The sequence below is a fragment of the Sciurus vulgaris genome, assembly GCF_902686455.1.
Source record: "Sciurus vulgaris genome assembly, chromosome: 7".
Classification (NCBI taxonomy): domain Eukaryota; kingdom Metazoa; phylum Chordata; class Mammalia; order Rodentia; family Sciuridae; genus Sciurus; species Sciurus vulgaris.
The window spans coordinates 108,019,327-108,038,573 of record NC_136467.1 but is presented as its reverse complement, the minus strand read 5'-3'; the positions used below and the strand labels follow the sequence as shown (position 1 = coordinate 108,038,573).

The 19,247-nt window shown below is 37.9% G+C and overlaps 2 protein-coding genes across 8 annotated transcripts in view; both read right to left on the bottom strand.

Annotated features, from left to right (window-relative positions):
- The window catches only part of CRISP1 (cysteine rich secretory protein 1), an 84,988-nt gene that overhangs the window by 9,371 nt on the left and 56,370 nt on the right, over nt 1-19,247 (bottom strand). Inside the window, exons 8-9 of one of the 7 annotated variants that reach the window (XM_079147170.1) lie at nt 8,802-8,886; nt 7,733-7,864 (exon numbers count right to left, since the gene is read on the bottom strand). The exons of 1 other annotated variant lie outside the window; for it this stretch is intronic. In XM_079147170.1, the coding sequence (XP_079003296.1) occupies nt 8,849-8,886 (38 nt within the window). In that variant the 3' untranslated portion in view covers nt 7,733-7,864; nt 8,802-8,848. Of the gene's footprint in view, nt 1-6,716; nt 7,865-8,740; nt 8,887-19,247 lie in introns of those variants that run through there. 5 more of the 7 variants (XM_079147167.1, XM_079147165.1, XM_079147171.1 and 2 more) reach the window with 5 other exon arrangements.
- LOC306665509 (phosphoglycerate kinase 2) lies at nt 14,311-15,758 on the bottom strand (the record flags this gene model as incomplete). Its single annotated transcript, XM_079147101.1, has 1 exon — nt 14,311-15,758. Exon 1 carries the CDS (start codon nt 15,562-15,564, stop codon nt 14,311-14,313), a length of 1,254 nt encoding a protein of 417 aa, XP_079003227.1. The 5' UTR covers nt 15,565-15,758.

Genomic DNA, 19,247 nt, shown 5'->3' with positions numbered 1-19,247 from the left:
ACTAATTCTATTTCTGATCCTCAATACTGTTTCTTAAGTATATAAGTGATTTAAGACTATCCTTTGATTTTTGCTAGTATTGCTAAACCACACAGATGCGATTATTGTTACCATACACTCTGGGTTCTAAATTGAACTTTAAAAGTTAAACTTAGTTAAATGTAAAGCTTAGGGGAGAGAGCTTTACCAAGTTGGTGTTCTCTGAACTGAAATTATCTGAAGCAATAGTCTCAGATTGGTATACAAATAACAAATTGGTTAATATTCCTTCATGTCATTTGATGTTTTATACCTGGATAAAATAACCTGTTGTCAATAAGATGATATATATATACATATGTGTTACTCTTCACACTGGAATAGGAATTTAAATGTAGTTTTGGAAGTAGAGCCTGATCTCTTTAGAGGTGACACTGTAGAACATGGAAACATTTTGCCACTTTTTCCACAAAAAGAAAGGTAAAGCTCTCTTAGCCTTTGTTTGATTCATGTTTCAGGTGTAATGTTGTATTGTGTTATTTGTCAAGAGCCCCACATTACCTGAGATAAGGTATATGACTCTGCCTCTAACCTTATTCCATGTTATAATTGCGCCCAAATAGACTAGACTTCAGCTCATTTAACATTGTGTTCAAAATATTGATTTTTATTGTAAAGATTTCTATAATTCCAAAGTAAACAAAGGCTATATATATATATATATAACTAAGTAAAGGTTTTAGATTATAAAAATCATTTTCCTTGGGTCATAGCTATTACACAAACTGAATTTTTTTTCTCTGTTAATTTCATTTTGTATATTCCTTGTAAACTTTATAACTGTTGCCAGTTAGCATTTTTGCAGAGTACTGCTTCTAATAAAACAAGGTGAGTTATTATGACATAATAAGTCATCATCTGTATGACAGATAGTGTATAATGATGGCTTCTAGTACTCATAATAACCCCAATTAAAGAAAGGGGTAACTGTAAAATTATAGATATTGAAGTTATAAGCTGTTATTCCCACTTTAAGACTGGTGAAACGGACCTGCTAGATATTTAAATCCCAAAACGTGGAGACCAAAGTCAAGGAAGTAAAAGGAACAAGCAGACAACATTTTGGCCCTTGCCCTCTAAGGTCGACCAGGACCCAGAGAATGATGGGACCCTGAAACCCTGGTGAGTCACCTGATATGCTGATCAGGGAGATGGAGAGAATCTAGAGAATAGGAAGCCAACCAGTGAACATTATGCAAATAGAAGGGTCATTGAAGAGGGAAATATTCCTAATGCTTCTAAGAGAAGCCACATATGATCAACAAGACTCTGACCTATCCTGGCAAATGGCACCACTGGTAGAGAAAAACTAAAGGATCCAAGAGGTTTTGCACCTATCCCCAAGAGTGATGTCTGAGGAATCTCAACTAACTTTTAAGAGTAGAAAGGAACACAGTCAGTTTTTACCTACTTGGTCTTAAACAGGCAGAAGGAGAGTATAGCCTAAGCACAGTCTTACATAGACATTTAAATGAAAAACATTTTTTTCAAGGTAACTTAAGATACACACTGTGTCAGCCCTACCAAAATTAAGTAAAGCAGGAGGCAATACAGGAAGGGCTTTTGTGTGGAAGTACATAATAATAATGATCACAAAAACTCTAGAGTCCCAAGTTTGTCCTGAGTTCATTTGAACCTGATTTCATAGACCTACAAATCTTCCTAATCTCCTACATTGATAAGCTCGATCTGTTTTTCACTAATATGGTTCTGAATTACTGTTTTCACAGTTTTTAGAGACTGGCTAAAATAGTCATTGCTTCTGTGCTAATTGTTTACAAAAAATTAACGCTTTGCTGTCTTGTTTATTGATGTCTTAGCATGCCATGTGACACTTGGACCTCTGTACTGCTCTGATGCTGAATACCCTTAACTGTCTATGCAACACCTGACAGAGAACAAGGACTTTGGGTTACTTTCTTCAACTTCTCCCTCCTTCAGCAGGAAAGAGCAGATGTCATGGCCCATTTTTCCATAGAAACGGAATGTAGAAATTGAAGTGGGGAAATGTAACAGTAGTTCACTTTATAGCCCTTGCTGCTCTGCCACTGCAACTTCTTTTTAAAATGGATATGTGTCTTTCCCTTCCTCTCTAATCTCCCCCTCCTGAATCTCAGGGGAACCAGGATTTACCTTTCTTCCCCATTTTAGGTATATTTATCTGTCCTTGTATTCACACCCACCAAAGGAACAAAGTAATTCAGACTTTGGGGATGGTAATAGAGATCTCATAAATGACTATCTCCCAAATTAGCAAGTGAATTACAACTCCAAAAGAGAACCCCTAGAATATAGCCTCTGAATCATCTTTTTAAAAGCCCCCTGTTCCTGCTGATGGGCAGAATAACAGCTCCTGGGACAGGGGTCCCCTGTGTTTCTCCTTTGCTAGCAAAGCAATAAAACTTATTTTTTTTATTTTTCTCAAAAAAAAAAAAAAGAAAAAGAAAAAAGAAAGAAAAAGATATTAAAGGTTGTCTTTCATCAGTCCATACAAAAAATGATCAAGTATTTATTAGTATCAGCACTAATAACAAAATATTAAAAACCAAAGTGTTTGTATCTAAGAACACATCTTCATTTTCCCTCTGATGTCTTTGCAGTCTCGGAATCATTATCCTAGCCTGCCTAAATTCACAGTTTCCCATGGGGCAGTGCCCCCTAGTGGCTTAAACACAGATTGCAAAAAGACTCCTTTACTCAACTTTGAAAAAGGTCCTCATTTCCTCTCTGCTTTAGGTGTTTTATTTGTAAAATGGTATGACTCTACATTGTAGTGCAATTCTAAGGAATAAGTGATATATCACCAGTAAAGTGTGCAGTCTAAAGTTTAAAGAAAACTCTCAATATATAGAATCAATTATTAACCCATGTGAAAAGAGTGCATAAATACTATACCCACAATTTATAATTTAATTATTTGATACATTTTGAACACTTGTATCAATTTTTATGTGTTTCGATGCCAAAATTAGTAAGACATAGTCCTCCATTTCAAAACCTGTAGAGTGGAATATATGCATAACCAGATACAAATACAGGAAGTGAACTGCTAGCAGCTCTCTACTGAACGGGACAGTCCTTGTTCACCCTGTAGCTACAATATCATCCAGGCAGCATGTGAAAAAGAAGGAAAAAAATAAAGATGTCAAAATTTCAGTATTGATATGATGACATGTTTCATCACTAAGGAACAGACAAGTTAAAACCTCAATTGTCAAAATAGGTACTAAATACCAGGAAAATGACTAGACATTAAGGGGAATATACATTACTTGATTTCAGAACATAGTCAGCCCAAAATTTTGTAAGGATATTTGAAGACTGCAGGTGAAAAAGGGAATTGACAAGCATTTTATAGGAATGGTCTGACAGTTCATATAAATGATTTCCTAAATGCTTCTCCTTTCCAAGAGAACTCTGACCTTGTGAGAATGTTATTGACCCTAAGTAGAAGCTCAGATAACCCATTACCCTATTATTAAGAATACAAAAGTGAAATAAGCCAGTTACACCCCACCACCAAAAAAAAAAAAAAAAAAAAAAAAAAACAAAGCCCCAAAGGACAAATGTTTTCTCTAATATGTGCAAGCAAACCCACATAGGGGGCTGAGGACAAGAATGAAAATTCAGCAGATTAGACAATGGGTAATGGAGGAAAGGAAGGGGGAATAGGAAAAGGAAAGAGTGGAATGAATCTGACATAATTTTCCCATGCACATATATGAAAACAACACAATGACCTACCATTTGACCCAGCTATCCCACTCCTCGGCCTCTACCCAAAGGACTTAAAATCAGCACACTACAGAGATACAGCCACATCAATGTTCATAGCGGCTCAATTCACAATAGCCAGACTATGGAACCAACCTAGATGCCCTTCAATGGATGAATGGATAAAGAAACTGTGGTATATATATACAATGGAATATTACTCAGCTATAAAGAATAATAAAATTATGGCATTTGCAGGCAAATGGATGAAATTGGAGACTATCATGTTAAGTGAGATAAGCCAATCTCAAAAATCCCAAAGAGGAATGATCTCACTGATAAGCGGATGATGACACTTAATGGGGGGTGGGAGTGGGACAAGAATGGAGGAAGGAGGGGTTGTATAGAGGGAAAAGAGAGGTGGGAGGGGTGGGGGGAAGGAAAAAAATAATGGAATGAATCAAACATCATTACTCTATGTAAATTTATGAATGTGCAAATGGTATGCTGTTACTCCATGTACAAACTGAAACAACATATATCCCATTTGTTTACAATAAAAATAAATTTAAAAAAAATAGAAAACAACACAGTGAATCCCACCATCATGTACCTCCCTAAGAATAGGATCCTAGCTAAAATAAGATGTATTCCATGCTTGTATTATTACATCAAAATGGATTCTGCTGTCATGCATAACTAAAAAGGACCAATAAATTAACAAAAGAGAATTAACCAAGCCAAAAAAAAAATACAAATAATGTAAATGCTTACAAGTTTTTGAACTTTTTGTCAAAAACTCTATTAACCAATTTAGAAAGATTGTATCTTTGTGTCTTATTAGAAGAAAAACTCCAGTCTCATTAAATGGGGCACTGTTTATTTGAATGAAGAAAGATCCCTAAACTGGGCAGCACTTAGTACCAGAAGAGGTTCAGAGAGCTCAGATCACTGGTGGGAACACTGAGTGTCTATATCTGAACACAGAAGCAAAGTGATTGTGCAACAGTTAGGCATGTGCATAATTTGAGTATGGTGAGATAATTAGCTACCTATAATTACCTGCAAACAGGGTAGTTGTTAAGTTAAGTTTGGGTTTGTTTACATGCAAGATAAATCATGTCTACACAAAGGTACAATATATGAATGTTTGGAAATACTCATATATTTACCTATTGTATGATCAAATTAGTGATGTTCTCATGTTTTCTCACTTCCTGTTTGGTTCTACTAGTGGCAGACACATTGGAGATAGGGATATGAAGAAAGAGTTGATGCATTTAATCTGACTACTGACCCCACAAACATTTGGCAATGGCTCTGTTCCACCTATCCAGCAGCCTCCCTCCAACTACAACTTTCACTTGCCTTTTGAAGAAAAAGTCAACAGGTAATAGAATAGCAACTTCTTAGAGCAGGTAAACATCCACAAGGCTCCTTGGGAACTAGTACCAGTGTAGGACTTTTCCAGTTACTATCCATAAGGTAATCCTTAAGCGTACCCACACAAAAATTATCCCTTCAGTAAACTGTTTTGGATGAAGTCTCTGAATGTGCCTCCTGGGGTGATTAGCCATTCTAGGTGGAGGGAGACTCCTTAGTCTGGAGCAAACTGGGATTATTCTGTACTTTTTGATATGAACTTTTTTTTAATACAGATGTCTAATAAATTGAAGAGTCTGATGATAAAATACGCTATATGGTTGAAAAACAGAGATATTTAATCTGGGAAGAGAGAAAATTAAGTTTTTCTCCAAAGAGTTGGCTTATTTCATAGCAGGGAATGTAGAAAATTTAGAGAAGTTTTAAAAGAAGCAGAAACAAACATGTAAAATGGGCAAATAGTAGGATATATAAGCACTGTGGTTGTGGTGATTCATTTTCATTCCCAGCACTTATGTAAAAATGCTCAACTAATTTCAGGAATATACGCTGACATACAACACACTTGTGGTATGGTCAAGTATGTGTTAAAAAATCAGTGACCACAGTGTTTGATATAATGTACTTATGCACTTGCATTTGGCATCATAAAATAAGTAATTTTTGTACTTAATTTTGTAGGCAATGGGTCAAATGCCCTGTTTTCCAGTTTGCCTGTGTCTTGATTTGCTTTCATAGAAACCAGAAGAAACACTTGAAAGCTTCTGCTCTCATAAATTGAATATACTTTAGAAAAGCTGGTACAAGTCTTCATTAATATTTGCTAATGATCCATATGCTTTGGTTAAGCCTATCTTTTATTTTTATTTTCTTCTCCTCAATTTCTTTTTCAATTTAGCTTTAACTATATTTTGTTATTCTCAGATAAAATAATGAATTAGTTTACCAAAAATAAAAATAAAAACAAAAAACAATATTGGCCACAACAAAAATCAAACCTAGTGTTTTATTTAGATTTCCACTGAAAATTTTTAAAAAATGGTTTATTGTTTCAATAAAGCAAGCATTGTTATAAATATTTGGACATATAGTGATTTTTCACATGTGAGAAAGCTGATATATCCCATAACTTCAGAGAAAACATCAAAAGGTTCCCGGTCCAATTTAGTGTTCAAGATCAGGCTGGCATTACAGAGTGGAGGGCTTTAAGACTTTGTTATGTTTTGGCCTGAGGGGTAGCTACCTGCTAAGTGAAACAGGATTACACATGAAATTTATAGTGGGTTGAATTTGTTGGAAAGATGGATAGTTTTAGTATGTTATTTTTCTAATAGCAATGGATGTCATAATAAAACATTTGAAAGAATATTAATAAGAAATGTAAAATATGTTCAAACCTAAAAATGAAAAAAAATCAAAACCAGATTTCAATCTTCTTCAGCATGTAAGGAGCTTAGAAGTGACTCTATCAACAAGTAAAAATAGACCAAATTAAAAAATCAACACCTGTGCTTAGAAAAATAGAAGTAAGGTCTCAGAGCAAACCACTGCCCCTCCATTGGAGAAAAAGTCAACAGTAACAGAATAGCAACTTCTTAGAGCAGGTGAACACCAATAAGGCTCCATGGGAACTAGTACGAGTGTAGGAAAATTAGAACTGTAGTTGAGGAATTTCTTGAGTCATGAGAACTCCAAGGGGACCCAGACTTGAGGTTTTACTTCCAGGGGCTCTACCAGAGTCTCACAGTGAGGATGGGATTACTTCCTTCAGCAAAACAAACCTCACAAGGTGAGCTTCAATCAAAAACCCAAAGCAATACTACCCTCTTGGGGTAACGCCATAGATTGTTGAAAAAAAGTCATTTTTAATAAATAGAAAATTTAGTATTTTAAATGCACACAGTTATAATTTGTAAATATAAAATGATTACAACTGTACAAAACAACTTACTTAAATATATGCATATATAATATTTTAAGTAGATGATAGATGTGCATGTATAAACAAATGTTCATATACAAAGATAGATAATTCAAAAATATCTGTTGCTAAGTCTGCATTGTATTGTTTTTCCCCAGTGTTCTAATCCAAGTTACCCATTCATTTCTCAGAACTATTCTTTTATTTATTCCTTCTAATACCATTTATTATTCTGTATTAGCAACACTGTTATTTCCTTTTAATGCTGTTTGCCAGTTTATTCTCTGTCTCATATGTCATTTTAACTTCTTTCAAAAAGTATTTCTGCCTAAGATATGTACTTATTTATGCTGTAAATGTTGCTCTTTTTATCATCTAAAGAAGCATGTGCTCCATGTCTTCCAGTATATTATAAAATTTATATAGGTTCTTCTTTTGGATGATATCTTGAATAATTCAGCTTTATTCTTCCTCCCCTTAGTAGCAACTTTAACTTGGCCCATAAGCAATCAGACAGAGAATATAATGCCCAAGTTCTCTATCAGTTGAATGTGTTCACATTGCAGAGTTCATGTCTAGGGCATGTAAGCAAAATTGATATGGACGAGTTCAAATGCTCTTCCCTGAAGACAGAATGACTGCTCTTTCCCAACCCACTGAGCCAGAACATATCAACAATTGAGTTGATCTTCCTGCTTCTGGAGATGGAAGTGAATTGCAGATGATAAAAGTCATGTTTGACTACACTGGGTCCTTGGATAAGTTCAAGAGATGTCTTGCTTAAGCATAACCACCCAGGAATGTTACCTGAAAAGAAAACAATAGTCTAACTTTTTGAAGAATTATATTTTTAAGAATTTTCATTTGATAGTTCAGTCATGAAGGTTATCTCTGTTGACATTTTAGGCTGGTTGATTCTATGTTGTAAGAGGTCGTCCTAAATATTGTGTGGTGTTTACTAGCCTCTTTGATATACCTACTTGAAGTCAAAAGCATGCCCATGGGAACGAAAAGGAAAAATGTCTCTAGAATTTGACAAATGTCCTCTTTGGGACAAATTTGTCCCTGAATGAGAACTACTAGTTTACAGACTAAATAATGTAGAAATTGCTCCCCGTTGTTGGAGCTGCCTTAATAAAACCCATAAAAATGACATTAAAGGATCAGGTGGGAGAAAATAAATAAAGAGACATAGAAGGCTGAAAGGTGGTGATCATTCATTTATCAACTGTGACATTTAGTAAAAATGATGTGGATGGTATTATAGTAAGCACAACATATTCCTAAAGAGAATAAAGGTACAAGACAAGTGCTTAGAAAGAAGAAAAATATTAGTGAATTGCAAGTGTTATTTACTGCTTTTTGCAAACTATTGTTAACACCAAAAAAGAAAAAAAAAAAAAAAAAAAAAAAAAGAGCAATTCCAGGAAAAACCATACAGATGGAATGAAAAGTAGTGACAGGGCATTTTAATTGATGGTGTGGACAACTATATCCTTGGTTTCCTAAAACTGTATCAGAGGGGGAAAGCTAGGAAAACCATGCAGTCGCTCATTGTGGCCTACTTCTCCCACATCTGCTTCAGAAGGAGTCATGTAATTTTGGAAACAATTGTAATGAACCAATGATTTATGTGCGTGAATACTTTTATTGCAGTTATTCTATTTCTTTTCTACCAGTATATTGTGTTGTACTGAATGGGAGTTCAGAGAGACATGAAAGATAACAGTGATTTTCAGTTTACCAGACTGTTGTGGGCTCTCCTCTGGTTCACACTGAAAGGGCTGTGCATCATCCTGAGAGATCCAAATGTGAGCAGGATGCAGCAACTGGAGAAGACATTGGAATGCACAGATAGGAAGGATAAATGATAGGTGAACAGCCCGAAATAACCATCTGTCATAAACTGTAACTATTCCCTCAATGCTTATTCCATTCTGATAGACTTTAATGATAAAACTTATTGATTTTTAGTTGGGTACAATGTATCTATCTAGAGAGAGAGTACATTCTCAACCTCCCTTCAAAATAGACCTTATCTTACTACAAATAGCCAATGGAATGAGTGAAAACAATTTTGAACAATTTTTTTTTGGTACTTAGGATTGAACCCAGGGGTGCTTAACCATTTACCCATATCCCCAGTCTTTTAAAAATATTTTATTTAGAGACAGGGTCTTTTAAAATTGCTTAGTGTCTCCCTACATCGTTGTGGTTGATTTTGATCTCTCCATCCCTCTACTCGTGATCCTCCTGCCTCAGCATCCGTATCTTCTGGGATTACAGGGGTGCACTAATGTGCCTGATTGAACAATTTTGAGTAATACATTTAAAAGAAAACTGAGGGCATGCCTTTAATCCCAGTGACTCAGGAGACTGAGGCAGGAGGATCATGAGTTCAAAACCAGCCACAGTAAAAGCAAGGTGCTAAGCAACTCAGTGAGACCCTGTCTCTAAATAAAATACAGAATAGGGTTCAGGATGTGGCTCAGTGATCAAGTGCCCTTAAGTTCAATGCCCAGTACTCCCCCACCCCACAAGAAAGAGAGAGAGAAAGAGAGAGAGAGAGAGAGAGAAAGAAAGAGAGGGGGGGAGGGAGGGAGGGAGGGAGAGAGAGAAGAAGGTAAAGAAAAGAAAAAAGAAGAAAAAAGAACAAAAACTGATTGCCTTTCACTAGCTTTCCCCTTCAGGCTGTCAATTTAGTAGCAAAATTTCAGAGAAGCACCTAAGAAACAGATTCAATCCACCTGTTGAAAGTAGCAGCATTGCTTGACCAGTTTGGTTCTCTGCATGATCTAATGGAGAAGGGGCTCCATTTTGCCCTAGATTTCTATATGAGATAACTATATACTCTGACCTTGATTTAACTATTGAAATTTTACTTATCTGTGTTTTACCTGTTTTTTAAGTATATATCTTAAATACTACATCTTTCATGGAATTACTTGATAGTTGTCCTTAAAATATATTGAAGTTTCAGATTTAAATTCAAGATACTGAATACATAAAATTGACCTGGGGCGAAAGGACATGTGACATGACAACTGGAAAAAGTTACTCTGCATTTTTACTGTTACTTTATTTTTATGTATGTATGAATTTTATGGTACTGGAAATTGAATCCAGGGGTGCATTAGCAATAAGCTATATCACCAGCCCTTTTTATTTTTTATTTTGAAACAGGGTCTCCCTAAGTTGCCAAGACTGGCCTCAAACTTGCAATCCTCCTGCCTCATTCCTCCAAGGAACTTGAATAACAAGCATGTGCCTTTGAGCCCAGATGATTACTATAAATTTCTTAATTGCATTATGTTGTGCCAGACCTCTGTTTAATGAATTAACCAAAATAAAATAATTTCACATAAATACTTTTGTTTCTTCTATAACATCTTATAACTGCATTTTCTATTTTCTAAAATACAAGAATTGTTACCACTCTATTTTTCCCAATGCCAAAATACTTATGTACAAATTTACCTCAAAACGTGGTATTGGTTTAGTACCTATTATTGAATAATTTTGGCTTTAAAAGTAAAACAACTGCTACTTTATTTATATCCTGAGTTTAGTCTGTAGCTCCCTCCCTATCACTGGTATGTGTATACTTGCCCTTGTATATTCACATGAGCAATATGGGTTTAATTACTTTCCTTTAAAAAAGAAAGGCTTCTTGCATTTATTCCCTTTTTCATATTAAGAAATTTTCTTTTAGAAAAGTTCTATGATGTACAACAGTTGTGAAATGTAATTATTTTCTCAGCTTATTTGGGTACTTGGATTGATAACAATTTTTCATCCTTTAACCAAATCCTCCTCCCAAACTTGGAATTTGTCATGTTTCTCTGTTTCAGAGAGAGAAAAGTTAAAAAAAAAAAAAAAAAAAAGACTAAAATCAAACAAATCTCTTAAAGACACATGACTTTACCAAATTGAATCAGGAGTACACAGAAAATTTAAACAGATCAATTTCAACTAATGAAATTGAAGATAACATCAAAAGTCTACCAACAAAGAAAAGACCAAGTCCAGATGGATTCTCAGCTAAGTTCTATCAGACTTTTAAAGAACTAACACTAATCCTTCTCAGATTATTCCATGTAATAGAAAAACAGGGAACCCTTCCAAATTTATCCTATGAAGCTAGTAACACTGTGATACGAAAACATCAAGGAAAGAAAAATTTAAGACCAATATTCTTGAAAAACATAGATGCAAAAATTCTTAATAAAATACTGGAAAATCACATACAAAAACATAATAAAAATAGAGTTTACTATGATCAAGTGGAGTTCATCCCAGGGATGCAAGGATGGTTCAACATACAGAAATCAACAAATATAATTCATCATATAAATAGACTTAAAGACAAGAATCACATGATTGTCTTAGTAGATGCAGAAAAAGCATTTGACAAAATACAGCACCTATTCATGTTTAAAACACCAGAAAAACTAGGGAGAGTAGGAACATACCTCAACACTGTTAAAGCTATATACAAAACCCAAGGTCAACATCATTCCAAATGAAGAAAAACTGAAAGCATTTCCTCTAAAAACAAGAATAAGACAGGAATGCCCACTTTCACCAGTTCTATTCAAAAAGGTCCTGAAAACTCTACCCAGAGAAATTAGACAAAAGAGTTAAATAAAAGGGATACAGATATAAAAAGAACTAAACTAGCTCTGTTTGCTGATGACATACACAATTCCAAATTTAGAAGGCCCCAAGAAACCCCATAAGAAAACTTGTAGAACTCATAAATTCAGCAAAGTATCAGGATACAAAATTAACACCATAAATCAATCGCATTCCTATACACCAATGATGAATGAACTGAAAGAAAAACTAGGAAAGCTATCCAATTCACAAAAGCCTCAAAAAAAAAAAAAAAAAAAAACTAAATAAAACCTGGGAATCAATCTAACCAAAGAGGTGTAAGAGCTCAAATGGAATAGAATAGTAAAGCAGAGATAAATCCATATAAATATAGTCTTCTCATATTAGACATAGGCATCAAAAATATACATTGGAAAAAAGATAACTTCTTCAACAAATAGGGCTAGAAAAACTGGAAATCCATGCATAGTAGAATGGAATTTACACACTATCTATCACTCTGTAAAAAGCTCAACTCAAAGTGGATCAAGGACCTAGGTTTTAGAGCAGAAACCCTGCACCTACTAGAAGAAAATGTCAATTCAACACTCCAACATGTGGGCTTAGGAACCAACTTCCTCAACAAGACTCCTAAAGTGTAAGAAGTACTATCAAAAATCAATAAGTTGGATAGTATAAAATGAAAAACCTTCATCACAGCAATGGAAACACTCAACAGCATGAAGACAGAGACTACAGAATGGTAGAAAATCTTTGCCACCTGCACCTCAAATAAAGCATTAATTTCCAGGATATACAATGAACTCAAAAAGCTTAATACCACAAAAAACAAATAACTCAATCAAAAAATGGGAAAGGGAACTAAACAGACACTTCTCAAAAGAAGAAATATGAATGGTCAACAAATACATGAAAAAAATGTTCAATAGCTCTAGCAATTACAGAAATGTAAATTAAAGTACATTGAGATTTTTACCTCACTCCAGTAGGAATGGTGATTATCAAGAATACAAGTAACAAACAATAAATGTTCACCAGGATGTGGGGAAAAGGGTACATTCATACAGTTTGGTGAGACTGAAAATTGGTGCAACCACTCTGGAAAGCAGTATGAAGATTCCTAAAACTAGGAATGGAATCACCAATTGATCCACTTATTCCACTCCTCAGTATATATCTAAAGGCTTTAAAATAAGCATACTATAATGATGCATCAATGTTTAGAGCAGCACAATTCAAAATACCTAAGCTATGGAACCAAACTAGATGCCCAACGACAGATGAATGGATAAAGAAATTGTGGAATACATATACAATGGAGCATTATTCAGTGATAAAGAAGAATAACTTTATGACATTTGCCTGTAAATGGATGGATCTTGAGCCTATCATGGTAAGTAAAGTAAGTCAACCCGCCAAAAAAACAAAGGTCAAATGTTGTCTGTGATATGTGGATGCTAACTCCAAACAAAGGGTAGAGGGATAGAAATTTAGTGGATTAAACAAACAAGAATGAAGGGAAGACTAGTGATAAGAACGGGAAAGAAAATGGAATGAATCTTGCCTAATATCTATATACATGTATGAATACACCAGAGTGGTATCCTAATTAGTATAAGATATATTCCATGTTTGTATAAATATATCCAACTAGATTCTATTGACATGTATAACTAAAAAGAACAAATAAAAATATAAAAAATAAATTTTATAAATAAAAATGATTGGACTACTGGTATGCTGACATTCTAATTTGGTTCAGAGATAAAATGGGATCACTTTCTATGTGATATTTCATAAATTTCGGTTTTCCACTTAACATATCATAAAACAATTTCCACATATTCACATGTTATTCTGCCACATAATTTTCTATGTCTACAAAAGTCTGAACGGACATTTTCTGATTTATTTAACATTTAACCAGTCTTTGCTTAGATATTTTAATTTTCCCATTTTGGTCTTATAAATAGTGCTATGATAGATAAATCTGTTACAGATATAATTACATTTTAATATTGTTTACTTAATATAAAACTTAGAAAATGGAATTTCTAGGTAAATATTAATTTTAAGAAGTTTTTTCTTTTCTTTTTCTTTTTTTTTTTTTTTGGTACTGGACATTGAACTCAGGGACACAGTGACCCAGCCATATCCCCCGTCTGTTTTGTTGCTGATAGCCAGGGTCTTGCTGAATTGCTTAGGGCCTCACTAAGTTGTTGAGGCTGGCTTTGAACTCATGATCCTCCTGGATCAGACTTCCAAGTTGCTGGGATTACAGGTGTGCAGCCACCACAACATGACAGAATAAAGTTTTGACTGATAAGCAAAAACAACAAAAAAGACATTCAGCATACTCAATTCACTTTAATGGTCAACTTAAGAATATATCCTCCCTATGAGGCACAGCAGTGAAGTCCAATGGTTCAAAGGAGATCTCATAGAGAGCAGGCAAATGAATGATAGAAGTAAAGTGAACAAGGAGCTTCTCCCAGGTAAGGAGTTCCTGATGGCCCACTGACTGCCCATTTCCAGGATCCCAATATCCAGTACATTTTAACCAAAGTCAAGCTGAGATGTTAGAGCACTGAGTTAACCTAAAGGCTGAGGACGGAAAACAGGTGGAAGAGTCTGAGCTACAGGTTGCTGAGGGCCTCTACTCCTGGGAGGGCTTTACCTTCCAGCAGTTCCAGGCTGGCACCCCCTCCTGTGCTCACATGGCTGACTTTATCTTCAGTGCCCCACTTGGCACAGCACGTGGCAGTGTCCCCGCCCCCTATAATGGTGATGCAGCCCCTGGACGTGGCTTTCACCACTTCATCCATCAGGGCCTTGGTTCCCTTGGCAAAGGCTTCCCATTCAAAGACTCCTAAAGGGCCATTCCAAACGATGAGCTTGGCCTCGGACACGACTTGAGCATTCTTTTTATTGCTCTCAGGACCACAGTCCAAACCCATCCAGCCGGCGGGGATGCCAGATTCTACAGTGGCAGTGCCAGTGCTGGCGTTCTCATCGAACTTGTCAGCCGTGATAAAGTCCACGGGAAAGGTCATCTTGACACCATTCTTCTCTGCTTTGGCCATGATCTCCTTGACAATCTTGGCTCCCTCTTCGTCAAAGAGGGAGGCACCGATCTCCATGTTGTTGAGTACCTTCAGGAAGGTAAAGGCCATCCCGCCGCCAATAATCATCTGATTGACCTTGTCCAGCATGTTTTTGATGAGCTGGATCTTGTCTGCCACTTTGGCGCCCCCAAGTATAGCCAGAAAGGGTCTCTCTGGGTTTTCCAAGGCTCTGGCAAAGTACTCCAGCTCCTTCTTCATGAGGAATCCGGATGCCTTGTGGGGCAGATTGACTCCCACCATGGAGCTGTGAGCCCTGTGCGCAGTGCCGAAGGCATCGTTGACGTACACGTCCCCTAGCTTGGACAGGGACTCTCGGAAGGCTTGGATCTTGTCGGGCTCGGCCTTGAGCTTATTCCCAGAGGGATCTTGGCCCTTGCCTTCCTCCTCCAGGTGAAAGCGCAGGTTCTCCAGCAGGATGACCGACCCGGGCGCGGGGTCGGCGCAGGCTTTCTCCACTTCTGCGCCCACACAGTCCTTGAGGAACATCACGTCCCCGCCCAGCAAGGTTTTCAGCTCGGCGGCCACGGGCTCCAGGGAGTACTTGTCGGGCATGGGGACGCCATCGGGCCGGCCCAGGTGGCTCATCAGCACCACCGACTTGGCTCCATTGTCCAGGCAGTACTTGATGCTGGGGATGGCCGCCTTGATTCTCTGGTTGTTGGTGATGTGGTTCTTCTTCATGGGAACGTTGAAGTCCACTCTCATGATGACGCGCTTGCCTTTGACGTCCAGTTTGTCCAAAGTCAATTTCTTAGACAGGGACATCTTGGCGGTGGGAAGGGCTAGGTGGACAGCTGGATGCAGGTGCTGAAGAGCCGGTTTAAAGGGGCGGCCGGGAGCCTAGTTGGTAGGGCGGCCTAACGCCTCCCCTCGGCCCGCCCCTTCTTGGGTCCTGAGTGTCCCACGAGGCAGCGGTGGTCCTGGGAATGCAATGCAGCCCGGCCATTGGTCCAGGGTCCTGCCAATCTATATTTACATCATGTTGCTAGGTGCCCATTGAAAATGATTGAAAAAGATAGTGAAGATGAAGTAGAGGTGTATTCCCAGTTAGGGAAGTAAAGAAAATCAACATAAGAATGGTTTCTAGTTCTGTAAGTTCTTCCCAAATTCCCTTTGACATTTGGCCTTGTTCTTAAAAAACAAAACTAACTAAATAATAACCTTTACAACTCCACAGAACCTGCATTCCCCTTCCTCTTGTTAAATCTGAATTACATTCATGTGTAAAACTCTCTTACATCCATTTGTAAAACTCTGCAGTACCATATAAAGGAAAAATACATAATAGTGGATCAATGAAATCTTTTTTATTTAAGGCAGCAGAGTATGGTTCTGTTCTTTCCATTTCCTTTCAATTTCTGTTAAGGGCATACCTTGTTTTTTAGATTTGAGTTTAGACCCATTCTACAGTGGGATGGAAATGATGTCAGATTTCATTACCTTGTTATTTCTAATTTCAGACAACTGTGATAAAGGACTTGGTAGGAGAATTCTGTAGCATCTTAGCAAATAAAGTATTATCAAAAATCTTTGAAAGTCCTGGTGACATTTCATGCACACCACAAAATTATGATGAAGGTCCATACATTTTCTCTGCTCTCTCTTTGCTTCACTGCCTGTATAACACAAATTGAGCTGAAAAGAAGCATGCCTTTCTTGATGATGAAAACTTTCATTAGAAATGAAGATGAGAGGCCGCTCAGCACAGCGCTTGGACTCGGCGCAACCCACCCGGGCTCTGGGAGGCTGCCCAAAGGAGAGGGTGCGCGGTGAGCTGTTTGGACTGAAGGCGACCACCCCTGAACACAGGGGGCTGCCCAGAGGAGAAGGAGAAGCACGGGCTCGGCGCGTCGCTTGGACTTGGAGCAGCTGCACCAGGACTCCGGGTGGCTAACCGGAGAAGCAGTGTGGTGAGTGGTTTGGACTCAGAGCAAGCGCTCCTAAACACAGGGGGGTTGTCTGGAGAAGGAGGAGGAGCGTGGTGGGGTGCTTGGGCTCGAAGTGACTGCACCAGGGCTATGGGTGGCAGTCGGGACGAGGAGGTGCACAGTGAGTTCCTGGGACTCGTGACGAACGCACCAGATCTCTGGGTGACTGCCTGGTGGAGAAAGTGGTGCGTGGTGGGTCACTTGGACTTAGAGCGACCGCACGGAACACCAGGTGGCTGCCGGAGGAAAAGGCATGTGGCGGGTCACTGGGACTCGGAGCGACTGTAAGGGGCTCCAGGTGGCTGCTCAGAGGAGGGGCCGCATAGCCAGGCGATTAGGTGCAAAGCAGGGTCCCAGGGCCTAGGTGGCTTCTTGGTGGAAAAGCCGCACAGACAAACTGAGGGGCGGAGCGAAGGCTCCAGGACTGCAGGCAGCTTCTCTGAGGAGAGGCAGCCTAAGGAGATTCGTCTGCGAAGGGCGAGGCTTCAGGGCCAGGAGGTAGGTCCGGGTCCCTGGGAACCTTGCAGAAGAAGGCTGCCCAGCCCAGGCGGTAGTTGTGAATTGAATGGAACCTCTAGGAGGGGAGCTGACCAGCAAGACCTCCCCACCGGGGGAGTCCTCCCTGCTGGGTGAGGTTCTCCCAAAAGGACTGTAAAACCAGAGACACAGGCCCAAACTGGCCTTGCATCAGCCCACATCCTACTTCGCCTTTGGATGACCATTCGTCAGCAAGTGAAGGTACCTCTGCCCACTAGCAGGGAATATACCCCACCGGAAGGCCACCACCCCTAGGGAGTCAGCTTCCTTATGGAGCACCGCATTATCAACTTCCTCCAAGATTTCAGGCTACTGAAGGCTAAGAGGGGATATACTAGAAATCTTCAGGGATATTGTAAGTCAATAGAGGAAATCTGCAATATCACAGCGGTCAACTGATACCTGAACAATATGAGAAAACAAGGAAAGAAAATGCTGCAAACAAACCTAGATGTTACATCAATGAAACTCAACGACAGCATGGCAGAAGAAATGATAGAAAGGGAGTTCAGAATGTACATAATTAAAATGATCAGGGAAGCAAATGACGAGATGCAAGAGCAAATGCAGGCACTGAATGATCGCACCAATCGACAGTTAAAAGAGCAAATACAGAGAGCAAAAGATCATTTCAATAAAGAGTTAGAGATATTGAAAAAAAAACAAACAGAAATCCTTGAAATGAAGGAAACAATAAACCAAATTAAGAACTCCATAGAAAGCATAACCAATAGGATAGAACACCTGGAAGACAGAACCTCAGATTTGGAAGACAAAATATTTAACCTTGAAAACAAAGTGGACCAAACAGAGAAGATGGTAAGAAATCATGAACAGAATCTCCAAGAACTATGGGATATCATGAAAAGGCCAAATTTAAGAATTATTGGGATTGAGGAAGGCTTAGAGAAACAGACCAAAGGAATGAACAGTCTATTCAATGAAATACTATCAGAAAATTTCCCAAATCTGAAGAATGAAATGGAAGATCAAGTACAAGAGGCTTATAGGACTCCAAATATACAAAATTACAACAGACCCACACCAAGGCACATTATAATGAAAATACCTAACATACAAAATAAAGGCAGAATTTTAAAGGCCGCAAGAGAGAGGAATCAAATTGCATTCAGGGGGAAACCAATACGGATATCAGCAGATTTTTCAATCTAGACCCTAAAAGCTAGAAGGGCCTGGAACAACATTTTTCAAGCCCTGAAAGAAAATGGATGCCAAACAAGAATCTTATACCCAGCAAAACTTACCTTCAAATTTGATGATGAAATAAAATCCTGCTATGATAAACAAAAGCTAAAAGAATTTACAAAAAGAAAGCCAGCATTACAGAACATTCTCAGCAAAATATTCCATGAGGAAGAGATGAAAAACAAAGAAGCAAATCAAAAATGGGAGGAACTATCCTAAAGGAATTGTCAAATAAAGGAAGAACCAAGTCGTGTCAAAATAAATAAATAAATAAATAAATAAATAAATAAATAAATAAATAAAATGAACCAAATGACCGGGAATACTAATCATATCTCAATAATAACCCTGAATATTAATGGCCTGAACTCATCAATCAAAAGACATAGACTGGCAGATTGGATTAAAAAGAAAGATCCAACAATATGTTGCCTGCAAGAGACTCACCTCGTAGAAAGAGCTATCCATAGACTAAAGGTGAAAGGATGGGGAAAAACACACCATGCACATGGACTCAGCAAAAAAGCTGGAGTATCCATCCTCATTTCTGATAATGTGGACTTCAAGCCAAAGTTAGTCAGAAGGGATAAAGAAGGTCATTTCACACTGCTTAAGGGAAGCATAAATCAGCAAGATATAACAATCATAAACATCTATGCCCCAAACAGTGGCTCATCCATGTATGTCAAACAAATCCTTCTCAATTTCAGAAACCAAATAGACCATAACACAATAATACTAGGTGATTTTAACACACCTCTCTCACCACTGGACAGA